Source organism: Pungitius pungitius, chromosome 6 (genome assembly GCF_949316345.1).
Source record: "Pungitius pungitius chromosome 6, fPunPun2.1, whole genome shotgun sequence".
Lineage (NCBI taxonomy): Eukaryota > Metazoa > Chordata > Actinopteri > Perciformes > Gasterosteidae > Pungitius > Pungitius pungitius.
The window spans coordinates 3,646,380-3,673,067 of record NC_084905.1 but is presented as its reverse complement, the minus strand read 5'-3'; the positions used below and the strand labels follow the sequence as shown (position 1 = coordinate 3,673,067).

The 26,688-nt window shown below is 45.9% G+C and overlaps 1 protein-coding gene across 1 annotated transcript in view; it reads right to left on the bottom strand.

Annotated features, from left to right (window-relative positions):
* Window positions 1-24,186, bottom strand: part of tmtc2b (transmembrane O-mannosyltransferase targeting cadherins 2b) — a 64,374-nt gene extending 40,188 nt beyond the window's left edge. Inside the window, exon 1 of the mRNA XM_037451398.2 lies at window positions 24,042-24,186. Within this exon, the coding sequence (XP_037307295.2) occupies window positions 24,042-24,124 (83 nt within the window). The 5' untranslated portion in view covers window positions 24,125-24,186. The remainder of the gene's footprint in view (window positions 1-24,041) is intronic.
* Window positions 24,187-26,688: the final 2,502 nt, after the last annotated feature.

Sequence of the window (26,688 nt, the reverse complement as noted above, 5' to 3'; positions counted from 1 at the left end):
GAGAAACAACAAAGAGGAATTATATATTATATATATATACATTAATAACTGAATGTTGTGTACGCAGCACGGCAGCCCCAACAAATCAACGTCATCCGCGTGGTCAACCAGAGCCGAGTGATTTCATGAGGTGTGTGAGACGAAAAAGCCTTTTATAGTTTTATATTAAAAAAAAGTTACTATGAAATCTGAAGCCAAAGGAGGCCGGGGGATGTCATTATACCATTGCCATCCGAACATGCCCTATGTTGATGAAGGGTCTGGTGCCATCGCCATGGAACTCGATAAAAAGCTTTCAAAATTAGCCACGCCTCCAGTATAATGAAAGAAAGAAGAAAGAAACTTCAATGACATGTGTGTCAAACATAAAAAAAAAAAACTTCACTACGGATAAAACTAAATATTCCTTGCATATAAGAATTTATTGTTTCAAAGTGAGACGTGTTGGTGTACGTGGAGACAGAGGGACATACATCATATCACGTTATTAGTGTGGTATCCAGACTTTTGATGCATGTTTTTTGGCTCTGTGATTCGGTGAATGAAAAAGGTCTTACGGTCTGATTAAAAAAAGCCATTTCTGGGATTCCTGTTGTGTGTGAGGACGGTATGGGGACGGATGGGGGACAACTTTCTCTTCATTGCTTAGTTGACATCAAAACAATACATGAGGCTTTAACTCACTAATACAAATTCTACGTCCCACGTAAACCAGTAACAATGTTAATTCATCCTTAAAGCAAGAATCTTGTTTCATTTTCTCCAACACCAATGGATTAACTTTTTTTTCAATGAGTCTATCCGCATCATCGGCTCCATAAACTGCCCCGATCATCAGCGCGAAACCTCCCGTGCAACCTGAAATCAACCCCTCCCTCCGTTTCTCCGTCTTTACTTAGGCGCATTCACGCTGACAGAAAGACTCGCATTCATTGCATTTCTGAAATACTTGTTGGTGGCATATTGTAGGTGGCTCGAACAAAGCTGAGAGAGAGGACGCTGAGGCCCCGGGCCCCCACATAGGAGGACAAAAGGCCCCGGCAGAGCCCAGGCTAAGTGAAAGGGCCCCCCCCCTCGCCCCCCCCCCCCCCCCCCCCCGAACAAAAGGCTGAGAAGAAGAGAGCTTTATGGGCCGGTTTGGGAGGGAGAGGTTGCAGAAGCCGGCGCTTTCGCCCCCCACGCACCGAGGCGGCCGGGTCTTGGTGAGCCGCTGAAGCACGACCATGTGTGGTCCATTATCGCACCCTGCACGCAGCGAAACACCACGCCTCCCCTCAATGGAGAGACGGATGCACCCTTGCTGATTGCCCCCGAAGACCTGGTAAAGAAAGGCTCCAGGAACAAAGGCGCGGGCCCCGTTGGGAGAGGGCCATTGAAAAAGGTCGCAGGAGCATGCCTGGATGGCTTCACTCGTCTTCAGGGGGAGGACAATGGAACCGACAGGTGCCGGAGGAAGACAGACAAGACACACGGAGCACGGAGGGAGGAGGCCCGAGGGCTCGGAGGGTGGAGGTGGACGGAGGGGCGACGCCGGCTTCCTGTGGAGAGCACAACGAGCGCTCGTGTCCTACATTTGGAGATGTCTTGTTTGTTGACGAGGGCGAACAATGGCAGCTCGCCCGCTGGTAAACAGCAGAGCTCATCTGCTCATAATGATGCCTGATCCCCGACCGACCGTGCGAGCCATTTAACAAACGTGCCAATATTTTCAGGCTCAGGCACTGGAGCAGAAGTGCTTGTCATAACATTTGCGGGGGGGGGTGGGTGAGAAAAAAGAAGCCGCGACTCCTTCCTCGTTCGTTGGTTTGTCTTCACCCGACGAGAATGCCACAGCCCTCGGGAGCAGGAAACAGATGGAGCCGCGTCCTTCATCAGATCAAAAAAAAAAAAAAGCTAGGGAGGCAGTTCAGGCCCCCCCCCCCCCCCCCCAGGGTCCGTGTCTGATGCCTCGGCAAACACGCCGCCTGCGTCTGCGTCAGGCGGCAAAAGGCAGGAAACCTTTCCTTGAGGAATTAAGGTCAGCGGCCCTGCTTCCGCCAACCTCCCCGGGAGCATGGGATCAGAGACCGGGGGGGGGGGGGGGGACGCGGGGACACTTACGTCATTCCCTGTCCTCCTCCCGCCCCCCGTCTTCGGTGACCGGGTCTCTTCTTACACGAGAGGCTTTCGAGCCGCATTATCCGCTGCTAACAGCAGACGAGGCGACGCTTGAGAGAGAGAGAGAGAGAGAGAGAGAGAGAGAGAGAGAGAGAGAGATGCCACTCATCAGACACCACGGTGCCTGACCCTGGATGCCCAGCAGGCCACATCTCACAACTGTCGCCGCGCATCCGTCAGCGCCAAGCGCGCATGGCACGCGAACACACACGCGCTCCACGGACCCCTCTGCAGCTTTTCTACAGGCTTTGATGGATGCCGGGGGGATGGATGCCGGGGGGGGCGCCGCGATGTGATAGAGGAGCCTAACTGGGCTCCTCCTTCCACGCCTGAACCTTCCAAGCACATGAAAGAGATGTATGAATAATAATAATAATACAAACAATGAATAAGTGTACCTGAACAGTGGAAAATAGACAGGATTGTAATTCATAAGAAACTATTTCAAAAACAAACAAGTTATTTTCAAAGTAATGCTGTGTAATTAGAACATATTAATCCCAATTTAACACAACTAATTGTCACGGTTTGGCTTCGCTTCCTGTTTTAGTTTGAAGTTTCATGTCTCTTGTGGTCCTGGGTTAACTTCACTTCCTGCCTTGTCTTGTGATTGCGTGATTGTCTCCACCTGTGTCCAATCACCTGCACCTCCCTTGTGTATTTAAGCCCTGTGTGCCTGTTGTCCCCTGTCGCGTCATTGTCTAATGTCCCTCGTCGTTGGAGCACGTCTTTGGTTTGTTTTGAGAATAAAGAGCACTTTGTGTGAAAAACTCTGCGCCTGAGTCCTCACTGCACCCGCTCCAGCTGCGCCTACGTGACACTAATACAATATTGTTAATATTTGTAGATATATCAGTAAGTGTCTATGTCTGGTCACGAGAAATTGCAGAGAAAATGCCGAACTCTCTCTTTTGGTTTGTATTTCAGAAAAGTATTATTTCAAAAAGAAAAAATCCAAACAACTTAAAATTGTTTGAACACGGTTATGTATTTATTGCTTTTAAACTTACTAAACCTAACCCCTTAAGAACTCATGTTTGAAAGGGTGGGCTCAGGGCAAAGTTGAGGATGTTTAGGCTGTTGCTGGACTGGCTAGTTGTCCGTTTATATGCCTCCTCCTACTGTACCTTACAAATAACAACACACCCACACAGATGTTTTATGTGTTCAACAGTGCTCAACACCGAAAGAAGCGACAAATTTAGTCTAATTGTCCAAAAAAAAGGGATGTTTTATCATTTATTAAATTAAACACCAGCACCAGCTCCACCCAGAAGAGAGAAACCCACCCGGCTGACATTAGGGAACACTTTCATACCATCAGAACATCTGGAAAGGAAACATCCCTATCAGCATTCAGTGGCCTCTGTTGTGCATGGAGGATTTCTTTTTTTTTTTTTTTACCAGGACCCTGGATACGGTTAACAAACAGCATCGCCACCCAGGTCCAACATCTGGGATGGACTCTGGAATGAGTCGGACGCAGTGGAGCGCTGTGCAACACAAAGACGACCCACATGTCCTTCCTGCGGTGCAGAATCAAAGCTCTTCCTTCTAAGATAAATATTGTCCAACAAAGAATATCACACAATCTTTCATCCAGGCAGGCCAAACGGGGACGGGAAACAATCACTTTACAGCATGTGAAACTTGAAGGCTGATTGCCAACCTTCTAAGGAAGTCCGGGGTGGAACCACAACGTGATCACTGCCAAGAGGCTTTTACTGCAGAAACTCCCCCCCCCCCCCCCTTTTTGGGGTAAATTTCGCCCCGGGCTGTTTGAATCATCCTTGCGATATGCCGCATCACACCAGCAAGACAGGACCGTTTCAAACAACGCGGGAGCAAAGCAGAGCCAGCGACGGTTTGAAATCCGTCACCCGAAGACAAGGCGATGAGTTCATCCTCGTTCAGTCTTCTCCGCTCCCACCTCGCACCCGGCAGATAAGGACACGACGTCCACGTATGCACTGGGAGGGATAAACATCAAAGATGTTTTTGAGTTGAGCAGGCCAGAAACACCACTCAGAGAGGGGGAAAGTTTCTCTCCAAGCGTTTGACCAGGTACCAGACTGTCACTTCTGGTATGTGCTACTGAATGGGACTGGCTGGAGAGCTCTCCACAAAAGGGCATATTTTCCATCTCGCAACACCTCCAGCTGTATATCAGGCGCAACCTTTCATTCTCAATGCAGTGCATTAATAAATCAAAAGACTAGAAAATCATCAAGACTGTTGCTTTTGGATGTTTTTCCTACACGCTGGGGAGTCATCTGTTATGGCAGGTGGCCCCTTACGGGCCAAGTGTTTCTTCTCAAGTATCCCAAATAATGAAAACAAAAAATGTCCTCAGATAGGAAATGTAAAGCCTCGGATGTTAAAATAAAAAAGTAATGGTAAAATGTTACCGTCCTCCGCTGATGTCAGGGGCTTGTGTGGCAAACACTTAGGTACACTTGCAAGAATGAGATTAGTTTTGCCATAATCCCTTTGTTGGCCAGAGGAAGGGATTTGTGGAGCCTGAGGGGCTGGATGGGTTCACTCTGTGACCATCTACGGCGGTGTGGAGAGAGAAGACAAGCAGGAGAAGCCTCCGGGGCCTCGCTCCCCCTCCCCCACCAGCACACACACACACACACGAGCATGCATACATGCATGTATGCATGCATGCATGCACATTCCCTCGACGGACCAGGGAAAAAAACATAATGGCTCGATGACCTACAAACCAAAGGGATTATTCCCAAGCCTCAAATTCTGATTTCATTTAAAGTCAGCTGCAAACAGGAGTGCGGTGGAGTGGGGGGGGGGGGGTCATGCTAAACAATGCTGCTTTGTTTCCAAAATACTGTATATTGGTCCTCCAGTGTGGGGATTACAACACTAACAGTATGTTGCCAAAGAGTTTCAAGCAGGACAAAAAGAACATGAGCAGCATTATTAGCAGATGAGGTGCTCTTTGTGCTACAGTATTTATCTTTTTATTCTGGCTGCGTATTCGGCATAAAAATAGATTGTTTAAGTCATACTTGTATCTCTACCTAAATAAACCCAATTAATACTGTGTACATAATAATAATTTGAGATAAGGACCTTGCTTGACAACAAAAAAGAAAAACATCTTTCTGGATGCAAGTCGATTCTCATTAAAAGTAAAAGAAATGAAATAAAGATACACTTTGTGCCAATAATGTTCATGTTTACCACTGGGCTTTGAAGAAAACCTCATTAAGTCAAGTTCTGCTAAATAGCATACGAATGACGCTTGTAATGCAGCCATGTTGTTTACATAACGTAACCAGAAAGTGCGACTGGAAACACTTAACACTTTTACAGACATTTTAATTCCAGCCGTTTAAATTGTGCCCCTGTTTTATGAGTTTGGGACCATAAAACAAAGCAGCTTTTTTTTCATTGTACAAGTCAGACAGTATAAGCTCATCATCCTCAAACCATTCAATAAACTAGGACTAACTCCCAGTTTTCCTTAAATAGTTTTGCTCATTTTCACCGGAAACAGCAGAGCTTTTGCAAACCGCTGATCCAAGGAAAGTGTCTCTGAATCTAGAATAGAACGGCTCTATTGGTTTAAAATAAAGCCAGCTACGTGCAAACAGCCTAATTCCTTGCGATGGACCACCAGTCAGACTTAGATGCTCGTTAAGCTGGATACTTGGAGGCCCCCGTGGAGCCTTTTTTTCCAATCAAACAGTCGGACTCATCCCGGAGGAATCCGGCTGTTAAAACGAAATGAACGCAGATGCAATCGCTATCGCCAGTTTGAAGGGACTCAGAGACCCATTTTCCCCCTGCCGGTTTCCCTCCTGCGTGGAAATAGATGATCCCCCCCCCCCCCCCGGGGGAAAAAGAACTAGCGCCCTCTAGGCATTCATTTAAAGCAGTATATGTTGTGTACAGGTTGGCAGCACTACGTAGCTGCCTGACTGTGGGGGCACGAATACATCAGAGAAATCACCTCAGGTATTTATAGTTAAGCACACGTTGTTTCTTCAAATCTCTTGCTCTTCATGCGACACGTCTTGGGACCCGGCATCGCCTCCACCCGGTCGTGCCCCCCCCCCCCCCCGCAAACTATTCTGAGCCTCGGGATCGGGTTTCAGCGTTTCACATGAACAGGAAGTTTTTCCAGAGGTAATGAGAATCTGTGCCAACCCAGAAAAGTGCAAAGCGCACTTAGTGGGCCCTAGGGGCAGACAAAACAGCATTAAGTATTAAGGCTGCTTAAATGGAAAGAAATTCACTGTGTCAACCCAATTTCCTCACAAAGGAGCAAGGGAGCCATAATCTCAAAAAAATAACATGTTAACAGAAGGCGTGTTTGTTTTATCTACCAGTTCTGTGATGATGATGATGATGATGACGACTACAACAGTGAGCTGGCCATGAAATACACTGCAGCTAAATGTAGAGTAGGATAAAACAAGTGCAATCAGTAAGAGTAAATACTGAAACAAACACTGGGTAAAGGTAAATAAAGAAAATAACAAAATAGACAAATAACAACCAGCTGGAAAAAAAAAAACACATTTCTCCTTCACAAAGAACACCATCTCTAGTGTACTTCCAAGGACACATCCAAAGACAAAAAGCCCTCACTTGACCAATGCGGTCAATTATGAGGAAACGGCCCTTGATGAAAGGAGCGACGCGATGTTGGAGCCGAAGAGAGACGGAGACGGATGGTGTGAGACTCATCTGGATGCAGATGGGGTTTGATTACATCCAACTGTTCGCCGGTCAAATCCCCGATAAGAGAGTTGAGGAGGACGGGCCTTCGATTTACCGCCCTGTTTGACCTGGAAGAAGTCAGTGAGTGGGAGTAGGCATTCATTTCGGATTCCTACCTAGAGAGCCATATATAATCTAGAGTTATGGTTGGGTTGACCATTTTTGGCGGTATACTTTATGCCCTATTCCATCTCTCCTTTAGATTTTGATGATTTACAGCTCAGCTGCACAGCCTATACCTTAATAATATTCCAAACTTTTATTGGCCACGCCAGCGGTTTGGTTTATAATCAAGGCTGATTTTTCTGATCCCCCTGATCTACTACTGGAGGGATTGCCACAAATATACGGGATAAATTGTGAGACTGAGGCGATTCCCCCACCTTTTCTCTCTTTGCCATTAGTCCAACTATTTCCCTTCAGCCTCACTACTTTGTTAAAGTTAAAATTAGGTTGAAAGCAATGCTGATAATTCAGAGTTGCTAGGATGACTTTAGATTATTTGTCTTGTCTTGCTTTATCAGTTATTCCACGTTTAAAAAGGTTCAACATTATCACCTTTCAATTAACGAATGAATGAACCATTCCGGGCAATAAAGGCAAAGCCAATGCCACCACAGCTCATAATTGTGGGCTAATTACTTATGTTTGTGTAATCAAAGGACGGGAACCAACACACCAATCAGTCAAGTCCTTGGTAATTCATCTACTACAGGTCAGCTGTCGCTCGGTCTCAGCGATGCAATGGATGCTCTCCGCCCCGCCTGTGGTGCCACAAAGTGCGCTCCTGGAGCTCAGCTGATATAAAAAATTTAAAGTCATGCATACTGGGTTAACATTGCCACACAGTGCACACATTTAGTACAGCTCAATAGCCAAGGGTTCAGGCCAGACCCCCCCCCCCCCCCATGTGGCAAAGAAACACACTTTAGCACTTTGGAGTGTCGACTTGACGCTGCGGCTGTCCAGCCAGAAGAAGAAAACAACAAAAATAAATAAAAAAAATCTGCTTAACTGAACACAGAGAACGGAAGAAGGTATTCACGGTGTGCCGTCGTTCCTGTACGACACCTGGTGGTTTTCGAGGGTGAGGGATGGTGGGAGGAGGACTAAAGCCAGAAAGTCAGTGGTGTGAAGGCAGATATCTGTTGTCCTGGTGGACGTGGAGGGCCTTTCAGTGTGAGGCCTTCAGCAGCAGCAGCAGCAGCAGCAGCAGCAGCACCTGAGGTGTGCTCACAGGTTTTTTACGAGGTGCAAAGTGAGCTATTATTCCCTCCGACCCTTCGGGCGTCTTTCCGGAGGGCGAGGAATTCTCTCTCTAAACCCCTAAGAAAAATACTTCATATGTGGGTTTTTACGACTTGAAAAGTGTACATGCAATTGACCTTTCCCCTCTTTTGGCTGGGGAGAAGCTAAGTTGGAAGGCAATGCTGCCAAATACTGCACTGCACGGATGCTATACTGTAAATGCAAACAGCTGGATGAAGCACTACAGCAGGTTTCAAAGTTGGCACCACAACGCAGTGATATTTCGACGATATGATTGCATTATTAATGTTATACCAACAAATTATTCAGGCCTTGCCCCAGGCAAATGTCAGTATTTGGTTGGATTAATGGAAACCGTTTTTTCCAACACCCCGGGAGGTATTGTACGCTGCAATCAAGCCAACATGGCAAAGATGTGAGCTTAGCTTTTTTTCAAAAGTTCAAAAAGGTGGTTGTTAATCCTCGGAGCGTCGTCTACACCAGTGATTCTCAACTGGTGGGTCGCGACCTTGCATGGGAAAATGAAAAATTAGAAGAAAAAAAAAAAAGTGATTTTATTTTGAAGGGACTTTTTTAATGCAGCGGAGTGTCGTTTTTTTTGCCGGCTTGTCCGTCCGTGTTTTCAGCAGCGTGTGCCAGGTTGGGTCAAACCATTCTGATATGGGGGAGACATTGTGTTTTTTAGGATAATTAAACATCCTGAATATAAAATTCAGCTTATGAACTTGATTTTGAATAAATTTGAGATGTTGAGAATGTTCCTCGATTTGGGTCATTAAGGGGTGATGGTGGGTCCCGGAGCCAGACCAGTTGAGAAGTCCCACTGGTCTACACAACACGGCGTAAGCAAGTGACTGACATTGTCACTTTTTCCCTTTTTAGCGGGACTACAGAATACCAAAAGCCTTCGTTAAGCCTCCCCGTTGCTTCTCATGTCCCTGATATTGCTTCCAACGATTGGCAGTTAAGAAACAATTATTTTCGGCCCGCAGTGTGGAAAACCACACGGTCAAACATATGGCCTGTAAAAACAAATGGCTTGTGTCACCAAGATCGGGTTTTTTTTTTTTTTTTTCTCACAACATCACAAGTGTAGTGTTACAAAATGGTCGGTTTATAGCTTAAGACGTGAATGAGAACAAAAGGCTTCAGCACACATTTCCCGGCCCATGTGCTCTAGTATTGATCTCCCTGTGGGTCGTGGACCCCCCCCCCTCCCCCTCCCCTTCCCCTCATCCATCCCTTCCCACGCAGCTAGGCCTCGGGACTGTACTCGTCATCTAATTTCAGCAGGCCAGGAGGGGGGGGGCTTCATCAAATCAATCACCAGTCTGATGCTGGTTGCCTCCAGTTCCCTGATTTTAACATAAAACCTGTTAGATCTCCCAAATGCTCCCCAGCAGACTAGAACCAGTAACGAAGGGATGCAGCTGACAAGTCTCGTCTGTGCTGTTAAACCACATGTAGATTATTCTTCTGTTCCATAGAATGTTTAAAAAACAAACAAACTTAAAAACACATTAATCAGCCACACCGCTGCAATGAGGGACATGTTCTTTATTAGTGTGGGTACTGTATTTTACTGTCACTCTGATGTGCAGCTAGCGGAGCCCAAAGGTGTATTAATCCCTCACTAATAGCAGTCCTCAAAAATGTTACCTGTACATACCTGTGTTTAGGTTAGTTTTTAAAGGTTTTCAAGTGGCAACGTCCAGTAATAAAAAAAGGACTGACGGCCATGTGCCACAGGAAATGATCCTTTTACCTACTTTTACCTATCTCATAAGAGAATATTCAGCATCATGTTTACAATTACAATGGATGCAAAGGTGAGTAGGACATTTACTTTAATGCTTAGGATGCAAGCTGCAAGGCAAATTTACAAAAAATATCATGAAAGAATTCATGATATTGCAGATATTTTGGTTCTCTTTCCGTCTTTATTCAGTTTCGGTCTTTATTCAGAGAAAGCTGTGTAAAACGAAAAAACAAAGTGGCAGAATAATTAATGTGTGCTAAATCAGCCGTTTCTCACAATCAGAGGGCATTCGGGGGGAAACGAGCAGGTTCTTTTGGTTCATTCATTAGCGTTTCATGGTTTTCTGTGAAGGTAGCAGATGTTTTAGCTGTGCAAAAAGTATAGAGGTAAACACCGCTGAACACTGAGCTGGTGTTTCATTTAGCTCATAAATCTCCCAATTATGGGACTGGGCCCAGTATGCTGCAGAAGCTAGTCCCAAATAAACATCCTTAAATCCTGCTCAAATAAACACAGCTCCAACAGCCATAAACACTTCCGCAACCGAGCTAATAACCGATGCTGCTGGAAATAATGAAAGTACATGCTGTCAATTCCTAGCATACATATGCTGTATGAGTAAATAAAGCTGAGTTTATTTATTTTCTTTTTTTTAAATATTTGATTGACTGATGTCGGAGATATGTCAGGATGTTGGTCCATCGTACTGGAGCAAGTTATGAATGATTTATAGAAGGCTGAGTGCATGTTGATTTGGCATCGGTGGTATTATTGGATCAACAAGGTCAGAGTTCTGAGCTGCTTCACATTTTTCATCGTGGCCTTGTCATGCTGCATCGTTATGGCACACGTGGTGCAGTAATACAATGTATTTATAAGTAGAGTGGCTGCCCCTCATTTGGTTACAGTTGCTGTTTTTTCATCAAAGACGCAACAGAAACGCATTTCATCATCTGCAGACATGTGAGGACGTTTGGAGCGACATCAAGTCAACCGCTAATGGTTGATGGATATGCATAATGCATGTTAGAGTTGTCAGAAGGTGTGAAAGTGTTGAGGTGAAAACGTTGTTCGTGCACCCTTTGGGGGGCACTGGGTCTTACGATGCGGCTGCAACGTGTCGATGTTATGAAATAATATGTTCTGATGCACTTTGATGTGAATAAGCTCAATAATTCTCTGATCAAGGGCAAATGCACATTACCTTCAAAGTTCTTCTTTCTCTCTTTTGATCCCTTTCATTTCGCTCATGAATCAAGTCAAGTTTAGCATCCTCTCGAGCAGGGACTAAGCGGCTTGAATTCTTAATCTGGTTTCATAATCTATAGCTGTAGTCGGGAGGAGCCGACTCACACTTGCGAGTCCACTGACGGTTACACAAAAATCCTCCAAAATTGGACAAATCCCCAAGTAATTAAAGCTCTTGCAAGAATCCACCTGTTTTATTAATTAATTATTCAAAATCTATTTTGAGGATACAGACGTTTGCGTGACATAAACATGTTACAAACATCTGTAAAATTGGTTTAGGTCCCTTATATAAAAGTTAGAGTATTATCTGCTGGGTTCCGTTTTTTGATTATTGTGCAGGACACACGAAGACCAGGCGGCACAGAGCTTCTTCAGCTCCGCTCAGGTTCCCACTCACTGCCATTTATTCCCAGGCCAAGATCTTCTCTGCTTATAATGATAAAAGACACCGGAACAGAGACATATTGGTTAGCTCTAACGGGGCAAAATGCAACAATGTAAAAAAAAAAAAAATGGCCACCGAGATGCAATAAGCTTCATTTCAAAAAGCAATTATCTCAAGTGATGAGATACTGGACATGGTGCAAGCTCTGCTGGTATAAATGCGGCCATTCATAACGAGGATGATGCGATTATGGCAGAGCTACAGTAGTGCCCTCTCCAATAACATACTCAATCAGATGGTGTTTTGTAAAACCATTAGAATATGCGCAGTGCGACTCTCAAGACACAAATTGGAATAATTAAGAAAGTGCTTTACACATCCTTTCGCGTAAAATAGAAGTAATTCCATTTTGAAATAACAACTTCCGGCACGCCTCGTTGTGGAGACGGAGCATTGGTGAAAAACAAACTCTAGCACGGGGGAATGGTAATTGCGCAGTGCGAATTAAAATACAGACCATCAATTACCCTGGAAAAATGCTACTAACCAAAGCCAAAGTGAAAACCCGGGGGTAGAAGGAGCCGTGAATGTGAATGCAACAATACTGGCACAGCAGAGAAAGGGATTGTTTCATGGATACCTTTTGCCAAAAGGCACAAAACACTTTTCTGTTGAACATGTCCTGTATGTATAATCTGTACTTTGCAAGTACATTTAAAGGAAAAAAAATTCTACATAAATCTAAACTGTATTTGGTCAGAATAAAGCTTTTTCTTCCCCTTCTTCCTTTGTGTTAATACTAGGGCTGTCAAAAATAGCGCGTTAACGGCGTTAATTAGCTGTTTGTTGTTAATTACGTCAATTTTTTTGACGCATTTCACGCATGCGCAGTGTGACAAATTATTCAGGTCCGGAAAGAACCTCTTCTTCTAGGGAATGCACTTCATCCTATACAACACATTACTGCCACCTGCAGGCATACGTCAGGCCGTCAGGTTCAGCAAGTCGTTTGCGCCAGAGACCCCGCACCCCCCCCCCCCCCTCCCCCCCCCCCCCCTCCCCCCGGTTCTCGCGCAGCGGAACAGAGAAGAAGAAAAGCTCCGCCCAGCAGAGCTTTGCTAAGAAAAATAAATAAAGAGCAGCGCTGAGATAGAGGAAAGACCATCGGAGAGACCCGTAATACTGTTCTGAAACATGCGGAGGAAGAGAAGCCAATGCGATGTAAATCCTCCCGGGTATGGGGATATTTCACACTGAAATGGGGGTGGTAGCGAATTTCTTTGCAGCGTCAGTCGTTCTAATCGCCGCGCTTGACTTTAAGGTGTAACCTTTTTTATTGTTCGGTCTGAAACGGCGCGCCCAGTGACGGGTGGTGCAGCAATATTGTTGTTCGGGTGGAAATCAGGAGAAAGGTCGGTCCGGGAGATTTTCGGGAGGGGCTTTGAAACATCGGGAGGGTTGACATGTCTGGTCATGTCTGGTCATCGCAGGAGCACAAACTCACAGCAGAGTGGGATAAACTGCAGAGGCTCGAGACCCTTCTAGAGCCATGAAGGGAAATCAGTCTGTAACTTATCAAATAACATTGATTTGATTATTTTCTGGAATGAATTAAAAAATCAAATATCAATAACATGTATTTATGTAAAAAATAATAATTATGATAATAATAATGATAATTATGTATCTGTGTCCTGTTATTTATCTTTATTATGCATTTCAGAAAGAAAAAATGGTTAGGATTCAGGTGATTAATCATGATTAATCCACTGAAAATTCTGATTAATTTGATTAAAATTTTTAATCATTTGACAGCCCTAGTTAATACTTTACTTAACACAGAGAGAATACATATTTCCATGAAAATTCATACTACTATAAAACTGCGGGCATTAGCCACACAAGTCTTTCATTTTTCTGTATTAAGTCACTCTGGATTGATTGAATGGATGTTCTTTGCCACGGCTGCAGTAAGAAATGAATGAAATTCGCATTCACGTAAAAAGGTCCAGCCAGCTGCGTGCTCTCGGGGAAACTACGGTGGATTGTTCCGTCACTAGAAATGAATAACCTCCAAATGAGCAGCCGGTGTTAGTCCCCGGCTACTGAGGAGACTGACAATATGGGCCGCGGGATTTGGGAGGTGGCACGATCCGACAAAAGGGGCCGGGTCTCCAGGGACTGCACGGGCCAACACGGCAGCTACCGGGAGGCCCGCACCGATCTGCCTTAGCCGGCAAACAGGAAGTGTCATGGGCCGCATCAATCAGCTGGAGCGATGGCGAATGCGCTCAGAGCCCCTGGTGCTAAATGAGAAGCGGCGGCAGGGAGAGCCGGTCGCTCGATCTAGTGTTTAGTGTTGATGATCATTTCTACTTGACACAAGTGATGGAACTCTGCCAGCAGGGCAAAGCCGCTTCCCCCCCCCCCCCTTCGCGCACAGCAATCGACTCCCACCAGGAGGGTTCTTTTTTCCCCAACATAAAAGGTTTTGGCATATTTTTCTAAAAACAAAAAAGAAATGCATTTAGGCACCGAAATCCTGGCACTAAGGCAAACACCGTGGTGAGAGAAAAAGACGGCTTGAGTGACAGCTCGTGAGCCGCTGGTGGCAGCGGGTTGGAGACCTCTGCAGCCACTCACACGTATGAGAACAAAGCCCGTGAGCCGGCGAGGCCCCGTGCTGAAGGTCCGCCTCGGAGTCGGCTCGATCCTAAATTGCATAATGCTCCATCGCTCTGCTTTTTTCTAGGGTTTTTTTTTTTTGCAAACCCTCAAAAATAAACTTTTTCAGGTGTCCAATTGTGCGCATCAGAGGAAGACATCACTTGGCAAAAAAGCCCAAAAGGTCAAAGATGAGGGGAAACACTGCGCAGTGAGAGATACTGAGGCTCAGCCCGAAACAAACCCTGTGAAGCATCATGATTCCATCCATCTGTCAGTAGTGCAATTTCATAAATGGTGACACACAGAGAGAGAGAGAGAGAGAGGGAGGGAAGGAGAGAGTTGGCTCCGTCTGTGAAACCCAATACAACACAAGCTGTTCTCCATCTGGAGACATGTCAGACACGTCCTCCTCACCACGTCATGACAAGCAACATTAGAACTAGTCAGTTTACAACCCTTTTGATTGAACTTCTCAAAGACACAAATAAATACCTTGCATTTAGTTCACCAATGAAATTATTTGATTTCAAAAACTCAGGTGTAGCAGGTAGGGAAAGTACTCAGAGACAGTAGTATGGAGTCTGCGCCAAAGGAAAGAACTCAACATATAACTGGTTTCAATCTTTCATAACCCACAGGGCCATTTGGTGAAAGGCTGAGATTACAGCTCTGGATTGGAGTCAACTCTTGCCCTCTCTCAAGGGTAGCTACTTGATGAAAAGGCTTGGCCAGGGTCACATCCAGGTGCGGTGGGGACTATTTTCTTTTTTTAAACTTAAATGAAACTATGCGAAGACCTGAGCCAGAATGGTTGTCTGGTTGTAAATAACCTGTGGCGTCCCAGGGGGCGGCGCACTGCTGCATGTTGTGCTTTGCACGCATTTCACTGAGTAATAAAACCCACACACTGGGTTCCCAGGGTCTGGCGGCATCAATTAGAGGCAGCTTGTGAAAGAGATGTGCTTCCTCTGTTGCTGTGGTCTGGTCAGAGGTAGGAAGCGGGTGTGTGTGTGTGTGTGTGTGTGTGTGTAGTGGGGGGGGGGGGGGTGGAGGGGGCGGATGCAGGTTCTACAGCTTGTATTGTTGGGATCCACAAGACTTCCGTCTTCCACTTTGAACTGTCAGCCCCACAAAAAAAAAAAAAAAAAGGGCAAGCGCAGTGCAACACACCTCACGGGTCCCTTCCTGTTTCCTTTTGCTCTTCTGCGATGTACAATATTGTTTCCTCTTTAGAGATACATCAACTCAGTGACTCGAGACAGAACCAAGGCCACGGGGGGGGGGAGAGGGGCAATGTCCTGTTGTGTCCCAGGAGTACAAGCCCGAGGGGAGCAACGGGTTAGCCACAGTGACTAAACTGTCCAGACCACAGGCCCTTCTGTGCGGCATTTGACTCACGAACCACACTTGGGAAACACCAGATACTGTAGTCGTACTTGAAAACCGCTGTAACCACAATAACAACACACATCAGCGACTTTCCAACACTTGTGCAATTTAAGGGTTGAACCTGAAACTGAGAATAAAGGAGAAAAGTCCGAACAAATGGTATCGTCACTAAATTGATTCAAATGTTTGCACAGCATCTTGTATTCCGTGATGAAATATATGGTTGATGGATCTGGCACAAAAAACAAGTTTAGAGAAATATCAGTCTGGGTTAAAGGGACTACGTCGCTAAGTAAGTAAGGGGAGGTAACACATGGTTACGGTGAAGGGGGAACTTGCCGCAACGAACCGGTTCTGCCGCTCTTCTTGGGAAGAAAGTCTCAAAAGTCAGTAGAGGATTCTTTCAAGGAGGCAAGTGTTGTGCTGTTTTTACGGATTTAACCCATGAGCCAGTACCGTCAACTGCTAAATGAAAGAGAAACATCCCCAAATCCCAAGGGGCAGCGGTGCACGATCGCGCTTGTGAATATCACTGCAGCAAGTCAGGGTTTTCACAAAGGTCTCACAGTGTTATGTCAAATATGTTTTTAGCATATTCTTGATTTCAGTTTCTCGTGATCATTCTGGAAACCAAAGGCGGATGTCTGCTTTCCAGCTTGGCGACCAGCTCTAAAAACATGTCGGGCCTGCGTTTCTCCAAATGCATCTTTCCACCCATGCCACTCAAACAAGTTGAGCGGACACATTCGTAACACAAAGGAGCTTCTGTTGGCGCAGCGACTGGAAATGTTTTGCCCTCTGTCTCACCACTTCAGAGACCCCCAAAGCAGAGCGCGCACGACCGCGACACGTTCCCCCGATTGGTTCAGACAGGTTCGGGGTCGCAAATGGATTTCTGCTCCGTCCAAACACGGAACACAGAGGTCTTGCTCCTTTGTCCAGAGCTTAATTCCCCTCTATCTAGGGACAAATGGCCTCCTTCATTGGGTCCAGTGAGAACAGAGGGACCACACAGCCCCCCCCCCCCCCCCCCCCCTCCCCTTCTTCTCACAACGGACAAAGGCATCTGCTCCGAACTGGCCAACTTGTGTCATAACCCAAGCGAAAAGGGCCAGTTGTCCCTCGTCGGGGAATAAGGCCACCGAGATGGAGAGGCCCGGGGAAGAGGGGTGGTCCTCTCCTCTTCTTTGCTAAAAAGGTGGGAACTATAGCATCCTCGTTAAAAAACCAAAACTCCCCCGTCTCCAACAGCTTGGCGTTCTCTGCCTCTCATCCACAGCCCTGTTAATCCCATTAATATGAAGAGGGCCAAGAGCCTGCGAGAGGCCACGGCTTAAGAGCCATCAGCCAGCATTAGCCCCCGAAATCCAAACCCTTGTCTAGACCCATTATGATTTTAGCCTGGCAGAGTCAAATCATTTGAGACCCACAACCTAATGATGGGAGCACGTCCTACAGACAGCGTCTACCCGACACCACACACGGTCAAAACATTGTTTTTCACACACCAAATGTTATATTTGGTTATAAATCCTACTAATCTTATTTGGTTGGTCCAACAGCACATTTGATCTATCCTTTTTGACTTGGTGTGTCCTTGTGAAGCCTTTCTCACTGAGCAGCTGCGCAGAATGTCCGCCATGCAACGCTGACCATGTGAGCTTTATTTTGTTTGTTTTTTTGAAGATTTGGTGCGGTATTAAAACATCCTTCCCACTTTAAGGTGATTATTATCATGTCTGCCCGTCTGTCTGTCTGTCTCTGTGCAGCATACCGTTAGTGTGTGTGCCGCTATAACAGCATGAAGCATTGAAAGAGATAATCTGCTGGTTTTTAATTCAATGTTCAGGCAAGCAGCACTGAGAAAACCAAGCCGGACTACGATCAACGTCTTGTGCAATGCCGCGGAGATGATCTCCAATGCTTCAATCCCCCACCAAGAACCTAAACCAGACATCAACATATGCCTTTAGTTCTCATCCCGCCGTGTACCAGTCTGGTGATTAAAAAGCATTAAACCCCGGTTAATGCAGCTTTGAAGCAACGTGCCGTTGGCCAGCCTGGAACACGGCTATGAGCTTTCATAAACTCAAGGCCTTTTCATAATCCCGCATTGTGAAAAGTGACCTATGCAGTAGAGCATCACAAATGACAACCCGAAGCAGACAATCACCATGGTGATGCAGCACGTATTCAGTTGTATGAACGTTAGAGAGCAGTTTGCTCAGGCAATCAAAGGTGCTTCCCTTCAGCTCCACGTCAGACCATCACAGATATTTAGGTCTCGGGTTCAAGTTTCTCTAAAGTCTAGAAATCATCTGGACCTGGAGGTTAGGGGTGTCCGCTGGTGTTTTCTTTTGTCAAGTCTCTATCAGGACAATTGTGACGAAGTGAGAAACTTGAACTGCGGCTTAGGGGTCACACACTAGTCAGATTTGACATGTCCCTCGGCTGCATTCTCAAATAATGGGTCAGGACACACTGGTGGGTCACCAAAATAATTGGCAGATTTTGCAGAAGCATTGAGCAACACAATAACTGATAACACTAGCCTACATATATTATGAAATGCATTTTAAATTATTATAAACCTTCATTTAAGTTTTTTTTTTTGTTTTTTTTAATGCATTTTTATAATTGTGACCAAACAAAGGTATTAGTTAGCAGGCATTAGGAATAAAAATGAGTTTTGTTGGTATCTAGCCTGGTTAGATTGACAGAACTTCCTATGTGAACCATGAATGTCTGTACAAAGCTCAATGGAAACCCATCAGAAGGTTGATGAACAATCCGGAGAGCCGCGCTGCTGGCGAGGCTCTAACCTCGTCAGTGTAAAAGTGTTGCTGTTTCACTTTCGTCATGTGACCGTGATATTAAAATCATAATTCGGTATAAAACGTAGCCTCATTGCTCTTTGATGTGTGGAAACGGTTCCCTTTTGCCTCCCCATCAGGAGCACCTGCTCTGTGTTCCTCTAAGATCCCCCCCTCGTCTTTCTCGTTATATTTCTAAACACATTTCTGTACAGCAGTTATGTTTTTGTCTGAACTGAATAATAGAGGTGATACACAAAATTGCAAGCATTGCAAACCAACATAATTTATCAGTTCCTTCTGAAAAAGCAAGCCTCGACATAGTGAGGTCCTGGTGGGAGAAAGTCACGCCTGCCGTTGTGCTGCTAGAAAGTGCACCCAAAAAAAAAAAACACATTTTCAGAAATAGGCAGGTGTTTAAGATTTTTTGTTTTAACCTAAACCACAATGAACGCAGCAAAAAAAGGCCAGCATGTTGACGAACCTTACGAGGTAAGATTCAATAAGCAAGCTATAGTTTAATGTAAGAGTCTGATGATCTACATCTAGTAAGGTGTTTCCTATTGACCTGAATATGAACTCGCTCCACCCCGGGCTCGGATGTTTAAGTCATTCTGAAGGGTTTTGAGGGTATAGGAAGCAACTCACAATCACATTGGATTCCCTCATTAATGCTATTTTTAGAAACCAAATGGAATTCTGCCAGGACAACTTATTTTGCAACGTTGGCAAGAGTGAAAATAAAAATGTCTCCCCCCTCATTGGCTCTCTGTTGAAGAATGATATCTTATGGAAAGGAAGATGCGATCTTTTCGGGGTTCATTCCGAACAACTGGAGTCAAAGTAAAGACGGTCACAGTGGCAGCACATTAAGAAAATTAAAGAGGAACTGGGATGAAAACAACAAACATGATTTTCTACTTCTACAAGAGTTGACGTAACAGCAACTAAAGTGCCTCGCGTGTGAACGGTCTCAAATTCACGTTGGTCAGAAATCGTGTGAGGAAATCAGAGGAAGTGGGTGCCAAGAAGATTGGGCAGGGTGCCTCACACACACACACACACACACACACAAACATCTCCTTCTCCTGCCAACAGATTGAACTACGTGGGGATTTGAGGAGCATCAAAGTTCGCTCCTCTAGAGAAACGAAATGAGTCTTCACATTACACAGCGTACTCAGAGCAACATCAGCGTTCGTTTGGGTGAAGGTAGGGTAGTGTACGGCGGGTACTTCCTCGCAGAAAACAGTGGCCTAAAATACGCAATGAGAAGTCGGTGAGTGAACCATGCTGGCCTTAAAACTAATTAGATGAAAGATGATGAAGAGGTAATTCTCTGTAGTTTCTTATGAGTCTATTACGGGAGACCCCTTTCATATTGCTCATTGCCATTAGAGTATATATTTCTTAAAGCATGTGTTTTTGTCCCGAGGCCCTCTTCACTGGCTGCATTAGTGGTCACTTTGATGTCTCCGTCCTGGCAACGACAAGCAAACAAAACAGCCTCCATTTGAATCCTTTTCAAACGTTCCCCCCTCAAAATGCAGAAGGGAGAAAAACCCTAAACTGCTTACCAAATGGGACCATCTGGAGGCAGTCGTTTGGCCGATGGGAGCTGGAGTGCTAAACGGCTTTGGGAAGCAAGGGGAGAGAGAGAGAGAGAGAGAGAGAGAGGGAGGTAGAGAGGAAGGGAGGGAGAGAGCTACGTCTACCAAACCACGTCGCGAGTCCCTCTGTGCCGCGCAGGGCGCTAATTACAGGGAGCAAGGCGGGGAGGGCTTGACTGGGGTGGGTTGCCGCCCTTGGCCGGGCAAATAGCCGCAGATCGCCCATCCTACAGTACAGGCCGTGGGGGGGGAGGGTTCCAGATCGGTGCACTGGCACACGGGGGCCAAGGAGGAGGCAGAGGGACGTCGACAGGACCCGCAGGACCACACCGAGCCCTCACTCACCAGACAATGAGGCTACTTTTGTTTTGTGTGTGAAGAGGAAGAGCTTCGAGGAAACCGTTGATCGAAAATGGGGCGATGGTGGCGCGTGGAGTAGTGCAGTGCGCTGGGGGGGCCGCAAGGTGGGTAGTTCGAATCCCAGCTGCCCCATGTGCCATGTCGAAGTGTCCCTGAGCAAGACACCTAACCCCCCAATTGCTCCCCATGCAAAAATGTAATGCACGGGTTATAATGCAATGTAAGTCGCTTTGGATAAAAGCGTCGGCTAAATGACATGTAATGGAATAAAATGAAGCCTCGCTAATGTTTTTTTTTGTTTTTTCTTTACGGGGTTGGTGGATCATTAAAGCGGTACGAGTCACTTCCCAGAGCGCCGTGTTGCCTCCATCGACCCGAAGCTCACACCCAAGCGCATCAGCGTGACCCGTCGCTCGTGTCCCCAACCCCCGACGTCTCTAAATAAAGCTCACAGGGGGGGGTGGGGGGGGGGGGGGGGGGGGGGACCGCAGGGCCAAGCGGCAGGTCGCCTTCTCACCAACTGTCTGAGCGTCGTAAATCATCGCCCGCGGGCCACGGAGGGCGGCGTCCTTTTCGGTGTGACCTTCGCAACCTTCAGACATCGTCGCGCAGTCCAACCCCAAGACATTATACCAGGGGGGGGGGGACAGAAACGACGAGATGGGCGCAGTTCGTCACATCCGTCAAGCTCGCGACGGGGAACGACAATCCATGGAGCTGGTGTGTGTGTGTGGGGGGGGGGGGGGGGTGTCTGAAATATACCTATACAACAGCTCAATATTTTTCTATTTTCTACTTAACCGGAGAAACAGAAGCTTAATCATTCGGGGGGGGAACTTCAAAGGGTGTTTTTGTCATAAATCCTGGATTCAAGCTAACAACCCACCGATTCCATCACCTGCTTTTGCCGCCGGGCTGCAGGTGTGCAGGGTCACGGCCGCTCACACAATATTGCGCCACTATTTCTCCTCTGACATTTATCTGGGCTCTTGCATTCCTTCACTCGGGCCTAAGTGTGGACGTTACGGCAGCAGAGATATGAACTGCGTGATGTATGGATCCCATTCTCCGGGGCAGGTGTCCGAGCTGTGGACGCGTTAACGATGAGTGTTTCCAGGAGGGAGAGGGGGGGGGGAAAGGCTCCCTGGGAGGTTGGCTTCGCTTTCAGGATGTCGTTTTTATCCAGCGAGAATGCAGGGTCAAGAAACTGTCATGTATGAGATTTTTCATTTTTGTATTTTTGTATTTCTTTTAACAGCTTGGATGGTATTTCTTTCACCACGTGGAAACTTTTCTTCCCTGTAACCTTCTCGTGGCCCTAAAGTTTGCTCAAATAAACGAACGTGTGAACAGGCGAGTCACTGATAAGAAATAAGTGTCGGAAAAAACCCACGGTGCCTTTTAGGGTTGTGCACTTCTCAGGCTCTCCTTTCGCCACGAGGAGAATACGAAAAGAGGAAGCGACACATCATTACTTATTCCGCCACCACGCGAGACTACCGGCCGATAGATTGTAAAAACCTCAGGTGTATTTTCTGAAGCTCTTAGCGTTTTTTACACACACACACCGTAATTTTGGATCATCACTTTTAATCACTCTGCTGAGTTAAGTCAATGCATTGGTTTCACAGCCAGGAGCAAAGAAAGCAGCACAATCGGTCTTCTCAGAGAGAGAGAGAAATCAATGCTGCCCCATGACAAATATCCATATTCAAAACTCCTGCAGCTATTTATCAACCACATTCAGAAGAAGCCACAGAGTTTACTTTTCCTTTTAAATGAACACTAGAGAATGCAGCTACAGTCAATCTTTATTTTGAAGATAGAGGCCTTACATCCTCAAATACTTATGTATTTCAAAAACCATTAACTGAATGATCCATAAATTAACGTCGGACTCACCGATCAAATAAATCCTGCCCTATACGAGCTGCAGGGTGTGAGGTAATGGCAAAACATGCACTTTGATTTATTGTCTTCCACTTCCGGCATTCAGATTCTAACTTGCTAATTCTGCTCTTGTGACTCGGTGATAGAGAATCTTCCCTCATTGAAAATGCGATATCTGTCAAAACCCTCCCTCCCTCCCTCCCTCCCTCCCCCAGTGGAGCCCAAGGGGACAGGAGACGACTGCTAATTGCAAGCCCGAACCAAACACATGGTGTTAAAAGCAGATAGCGCTGGATGAGAGGTGAGCCGCGGGGGGAAAATACGTCGGGGACTGAACGCGTCACAGAGGGACTTTAGGGAGCTCTCTGTAACTTGGGACCAAAACTCAAATGCTTAAATAAATAACGCTCTTTCTTGTTTCACCTTCCCTTCACAGACCAATCAGGGTTCGGCTTTCCGCCTTGCCCTGAAACGAGGAGGTCCGGAGGCCCAGCAGCGGTAGGTAGCCTCTGGCCTCTGCGCAGCACGGCCACTCCTTGACAGCTTTATGGACACAGAACACCGGCTGGATCACCTGACCACAACACCCAGTACAATAAAGCAAGCGGCTTTAACTAGAGAGAAAGTATCGGACTTTGAGCGAAAGGAAAAAAAAGGCCTTTGGGGACGTGTTTGACAGGAAGCGTTCCATTAAATACACCACGGGTTGATGTGGGAGATGTTAATGTAGTGTTACTTGACTATGGTGTATCCCCTGGGGGTGCTTTGAAGGCCGCACCTGTTATACACAAACCAGGGAGTGTGGGGGGGGGGGGGGGGGGTCACGTAGAACAATATCTATAAATACCAGCTCATTATACATCGACGTGTACAACAGCAGCAAGTTGCAACACAGTGCCGGCAGGAGCGCGGCGGTGCCGGTGACCTACATGGGAGCCCGGACGGTGCAGAAATGAGCCAGAGGCACCGACAGCCATCAAATACCAAATGGCCAGCGATGAGTAATGCATTACTCTGGGTAAGAGCAGCGGGGCCACACCGAGCACCACGCCCGCCTCCTCCAACTGATGCTCTCAAGTGCACTAAATTAATAATAATAATAATGAGAAGAAGAAGAAAAAAAATGTATACTTTGCACAAACCTTCTTCTGCACGGCTGCACAATCAGATATGTTTCGTGGTACGGGGGGGCTTCCAGCGTGGGGTGTGAGGGAGGAGACAATGTTGGTCCTCCAGAGATCAATTATTTCCCCGAGTACGACTCAGGACTTAAGAACAAGTCCCCGCTCCACAGACTGCAACAGGCACACTTCCCCATTCAGTCAAGTTTCACAATGATCCTAGAAAGATAGCTGAGAAGATGCTGCAGGAATATGACCATCCGCTCTAAAAGCACATCCATGGCCGTAGGATTTGTTACGGTGACTTCAAAGTTTCCCACACAGAGTAGCTAGCGCAGATGGGTGAGGATAACCAGCGGGGCGCTCCCCTGCCCCTGAAGGCACCATCCTCCATTCATCAATGGATACTTTCCCGAAGGGGCAGACGGCTTGTTTTGGAGTCGAATGCCAGTGCTGCTCATTCGGAGTTATTGCAGCATGATTAATGAAGATAGATGAAGATAATTGATAGATCGAGGGGTGGGGGGGGGGGGGGGGGGGGGAATACAGGTGAGGGACTGAGGGGGAAGAAGCCGACGTTAGCAGCCTCGGAGCCGGGTGTCATTCATTCACGCACGTTACCTGTCATCGTAGCAGAAGTCGGCGCCCAGAGTGTTGACATAGAGGACCAGAGCCACGGCGCCGCACAGCGATTCTGCGAACATCTCTCTGCTTCGCTCGCACGCACGCGGGAAAGACAAATTAAAAAACAGAAATTAAAAAAAAAAATGAGGAAAAAAAAAGCAACAGAAATGCCAAAGATGCCAAGCGGGACGGAGAGGAGCGGTTAATCCCGACCGCTCTCCCCTCTCGGTCCCCGTCTTTGTCAAGGATGTCTCAGCGAAAACAAGTCCGTTTCTTCCTCTCCCCCCACCGCCACCCCCCCATCATCCCCGGCGAAGTGCACAAAGTGGCCCGTACGTAGGGTCGCGTTCTCTCTAGCCCATGTTGGGGCCCGAGCCGGAGCGCTTTATGTTCCGGCCGGGAGTCCGGTAGGAGATAACGAGCAGCGGGTCTCTCTCACACACACCAGCGCTCTGGTGCTCAGCGGCCAATGCTGGAGGAGCCGAGACAGCGCTCAAAGCCAGCCGGAATGACCACTACCACTTCCGGTGGCACTTTCCAAAATAAAGCTCGCTGCTTTAATTTTGATTTCTACGTGCATTATACGAGTGCATGTGAGAAACAATGAGCTCCACTTTGTTTGTTTTTAAGCCTACAGGACGTAGTTCTCAACACAAACAATGTGGAGGATTTTTTGGAGACAAAAAAAATCATTTTGTGTCTCCAAAAATCCTCCACATTAAATATATACATGTATAGTTCATTCAGGCAATTTCATTTATACTACAGCTCATACACATATTTGTTTCCTCGGACTGGGTTTTTACTTCATAATCGATATCCTGCCTTAATGTTGAGATACATTTGAATAACTTCCGCTGTTGCTCTTCGTGTTTCTGGTAAATTGATTCAAGCGTTATACAAACGCATGTGGTTGAGAAATCTGGTGCGCATGCGCACGGCTCCCGCTCAGGCGATGGGAATAAATCACAGCAAGTGAGGCCGAGACGCGTTGGTAAGGGTCATTTACTACCACTAACAGTAGTTCATAATATCGAGGTGGTCCTCAAAGTGACGTTCTGAGAAATGAAGGAGTTATTCAGTCTGGTGGAAGAGCATATTCATGACTATTTTACTTAATTTGACAACAATTGTATTTTTTATTATAATCTACATCAGAGGTTTCACTCTTCTTTTCACTCTTCTCACCACATGAATATGAGCAGATTACAATATAGTTTAATCAATCCCTTTATAAGATAGATATCTAAATATTTATATTAAATATGTAAAATATATAAAACATGTTTATTCTAATGCTAATGCTGTTTCAATAATCAAAACATTATCAAAGCTGTTGCTCTTTTTGCTCAAATAGAAATGAGAGAAACATTATGTCTGCTGTGGCTTATGATTTATTTTTGGGGTTTATTGAAAGTCTGTTTTTAGAAGAAAGGCCACTGTCTGTCCACTGACTACTCTGTTAGAATAGAACTGTTAGAATAGAGACCTGATCAGAAAGACTGGTTTAACGATTAGATTTCAATGGGGAAAAAGACCAAATTCCATTTAGTTGATGTTGAAGAATGGGACATTTATCACACTGCCTACGGCACTTCTTCTCAATGTCATTATAGTAATTGTTTTCCGTTGGACCACAAAATGAGTGTCTCTGTGGCCAGTAGAGGGCTCACAGTGCATGATGTCTGTGGGGAGACTCAAACACAAAATACTAGTTTCTGTTGTAAAACTATATGCATTGTCCCTTTGATAAAATAAAATAAATTACCCCTTTTAAAACACTGATGTACTAACATAACAAAAGTGACTTCTTTCATCTTGTTCAGTTGGCCTGTTATACTCTTCTGGATTCAATCTTTTCTCATCAATTCCAGCATGAAAAACCTGGTTGTATTTCCAAAAGCAATATACAGCAAATTAAAATCAAAGTCTTCCACTGTTCACGACGGTCGAAATGTTCTTTGACTCACATATTGCACGATATATAAAGAAGCGAAGAGAACGGGCAGCAAAGGAAGGGGGAAAAAAAGAATTATAAAAGTGCTCCACAGACAAAGCCTGCAGCGTGGCCCACTGCGTATTGATTCAGAGTTATTTCAATAGCCCGAATCCATCTGTCGGGACAGGCCTCAATGCAGCCTTTCACGGGACAGCAGCAGGACTCTACGTTGTAACGCATTTCGAGATTTAATTAGACTGATCAGAGGGACCGGCACTGGGTTTTAGCTTGGCGTCTGTAGTTCTCTCAGGACTTTTTAGATAGGAAAACATGAACGATGTCCTCCTGCAGGTTCAAAGCAGTTGCAAGTACTCCACTGTGTCACTGTTTTACGATACAAAAAGATATCTTAATTGCCAGTGCTTGACTATTTACCGGCGGAAGTGGCAAATAACAAAGTACATTTAACCCGGTACTGCCCCAAATAACATTTAGAGGGACGTGTACTTCTTCTCCCAACCATAGTATTAATATAAGTATTACATAAGTATAAGTAATAAAAGTATTAAGGTTTTCACTCCATTCAACCATTTTAGTACATTTATAAACTATTTGATGGTTCCATTTGATCATTTGTGAAAATATGCTTTCCTCATGTGTCACAGTGAAATCAATCTTTTTGTACATTTTCTTTTTTTTGTGGAT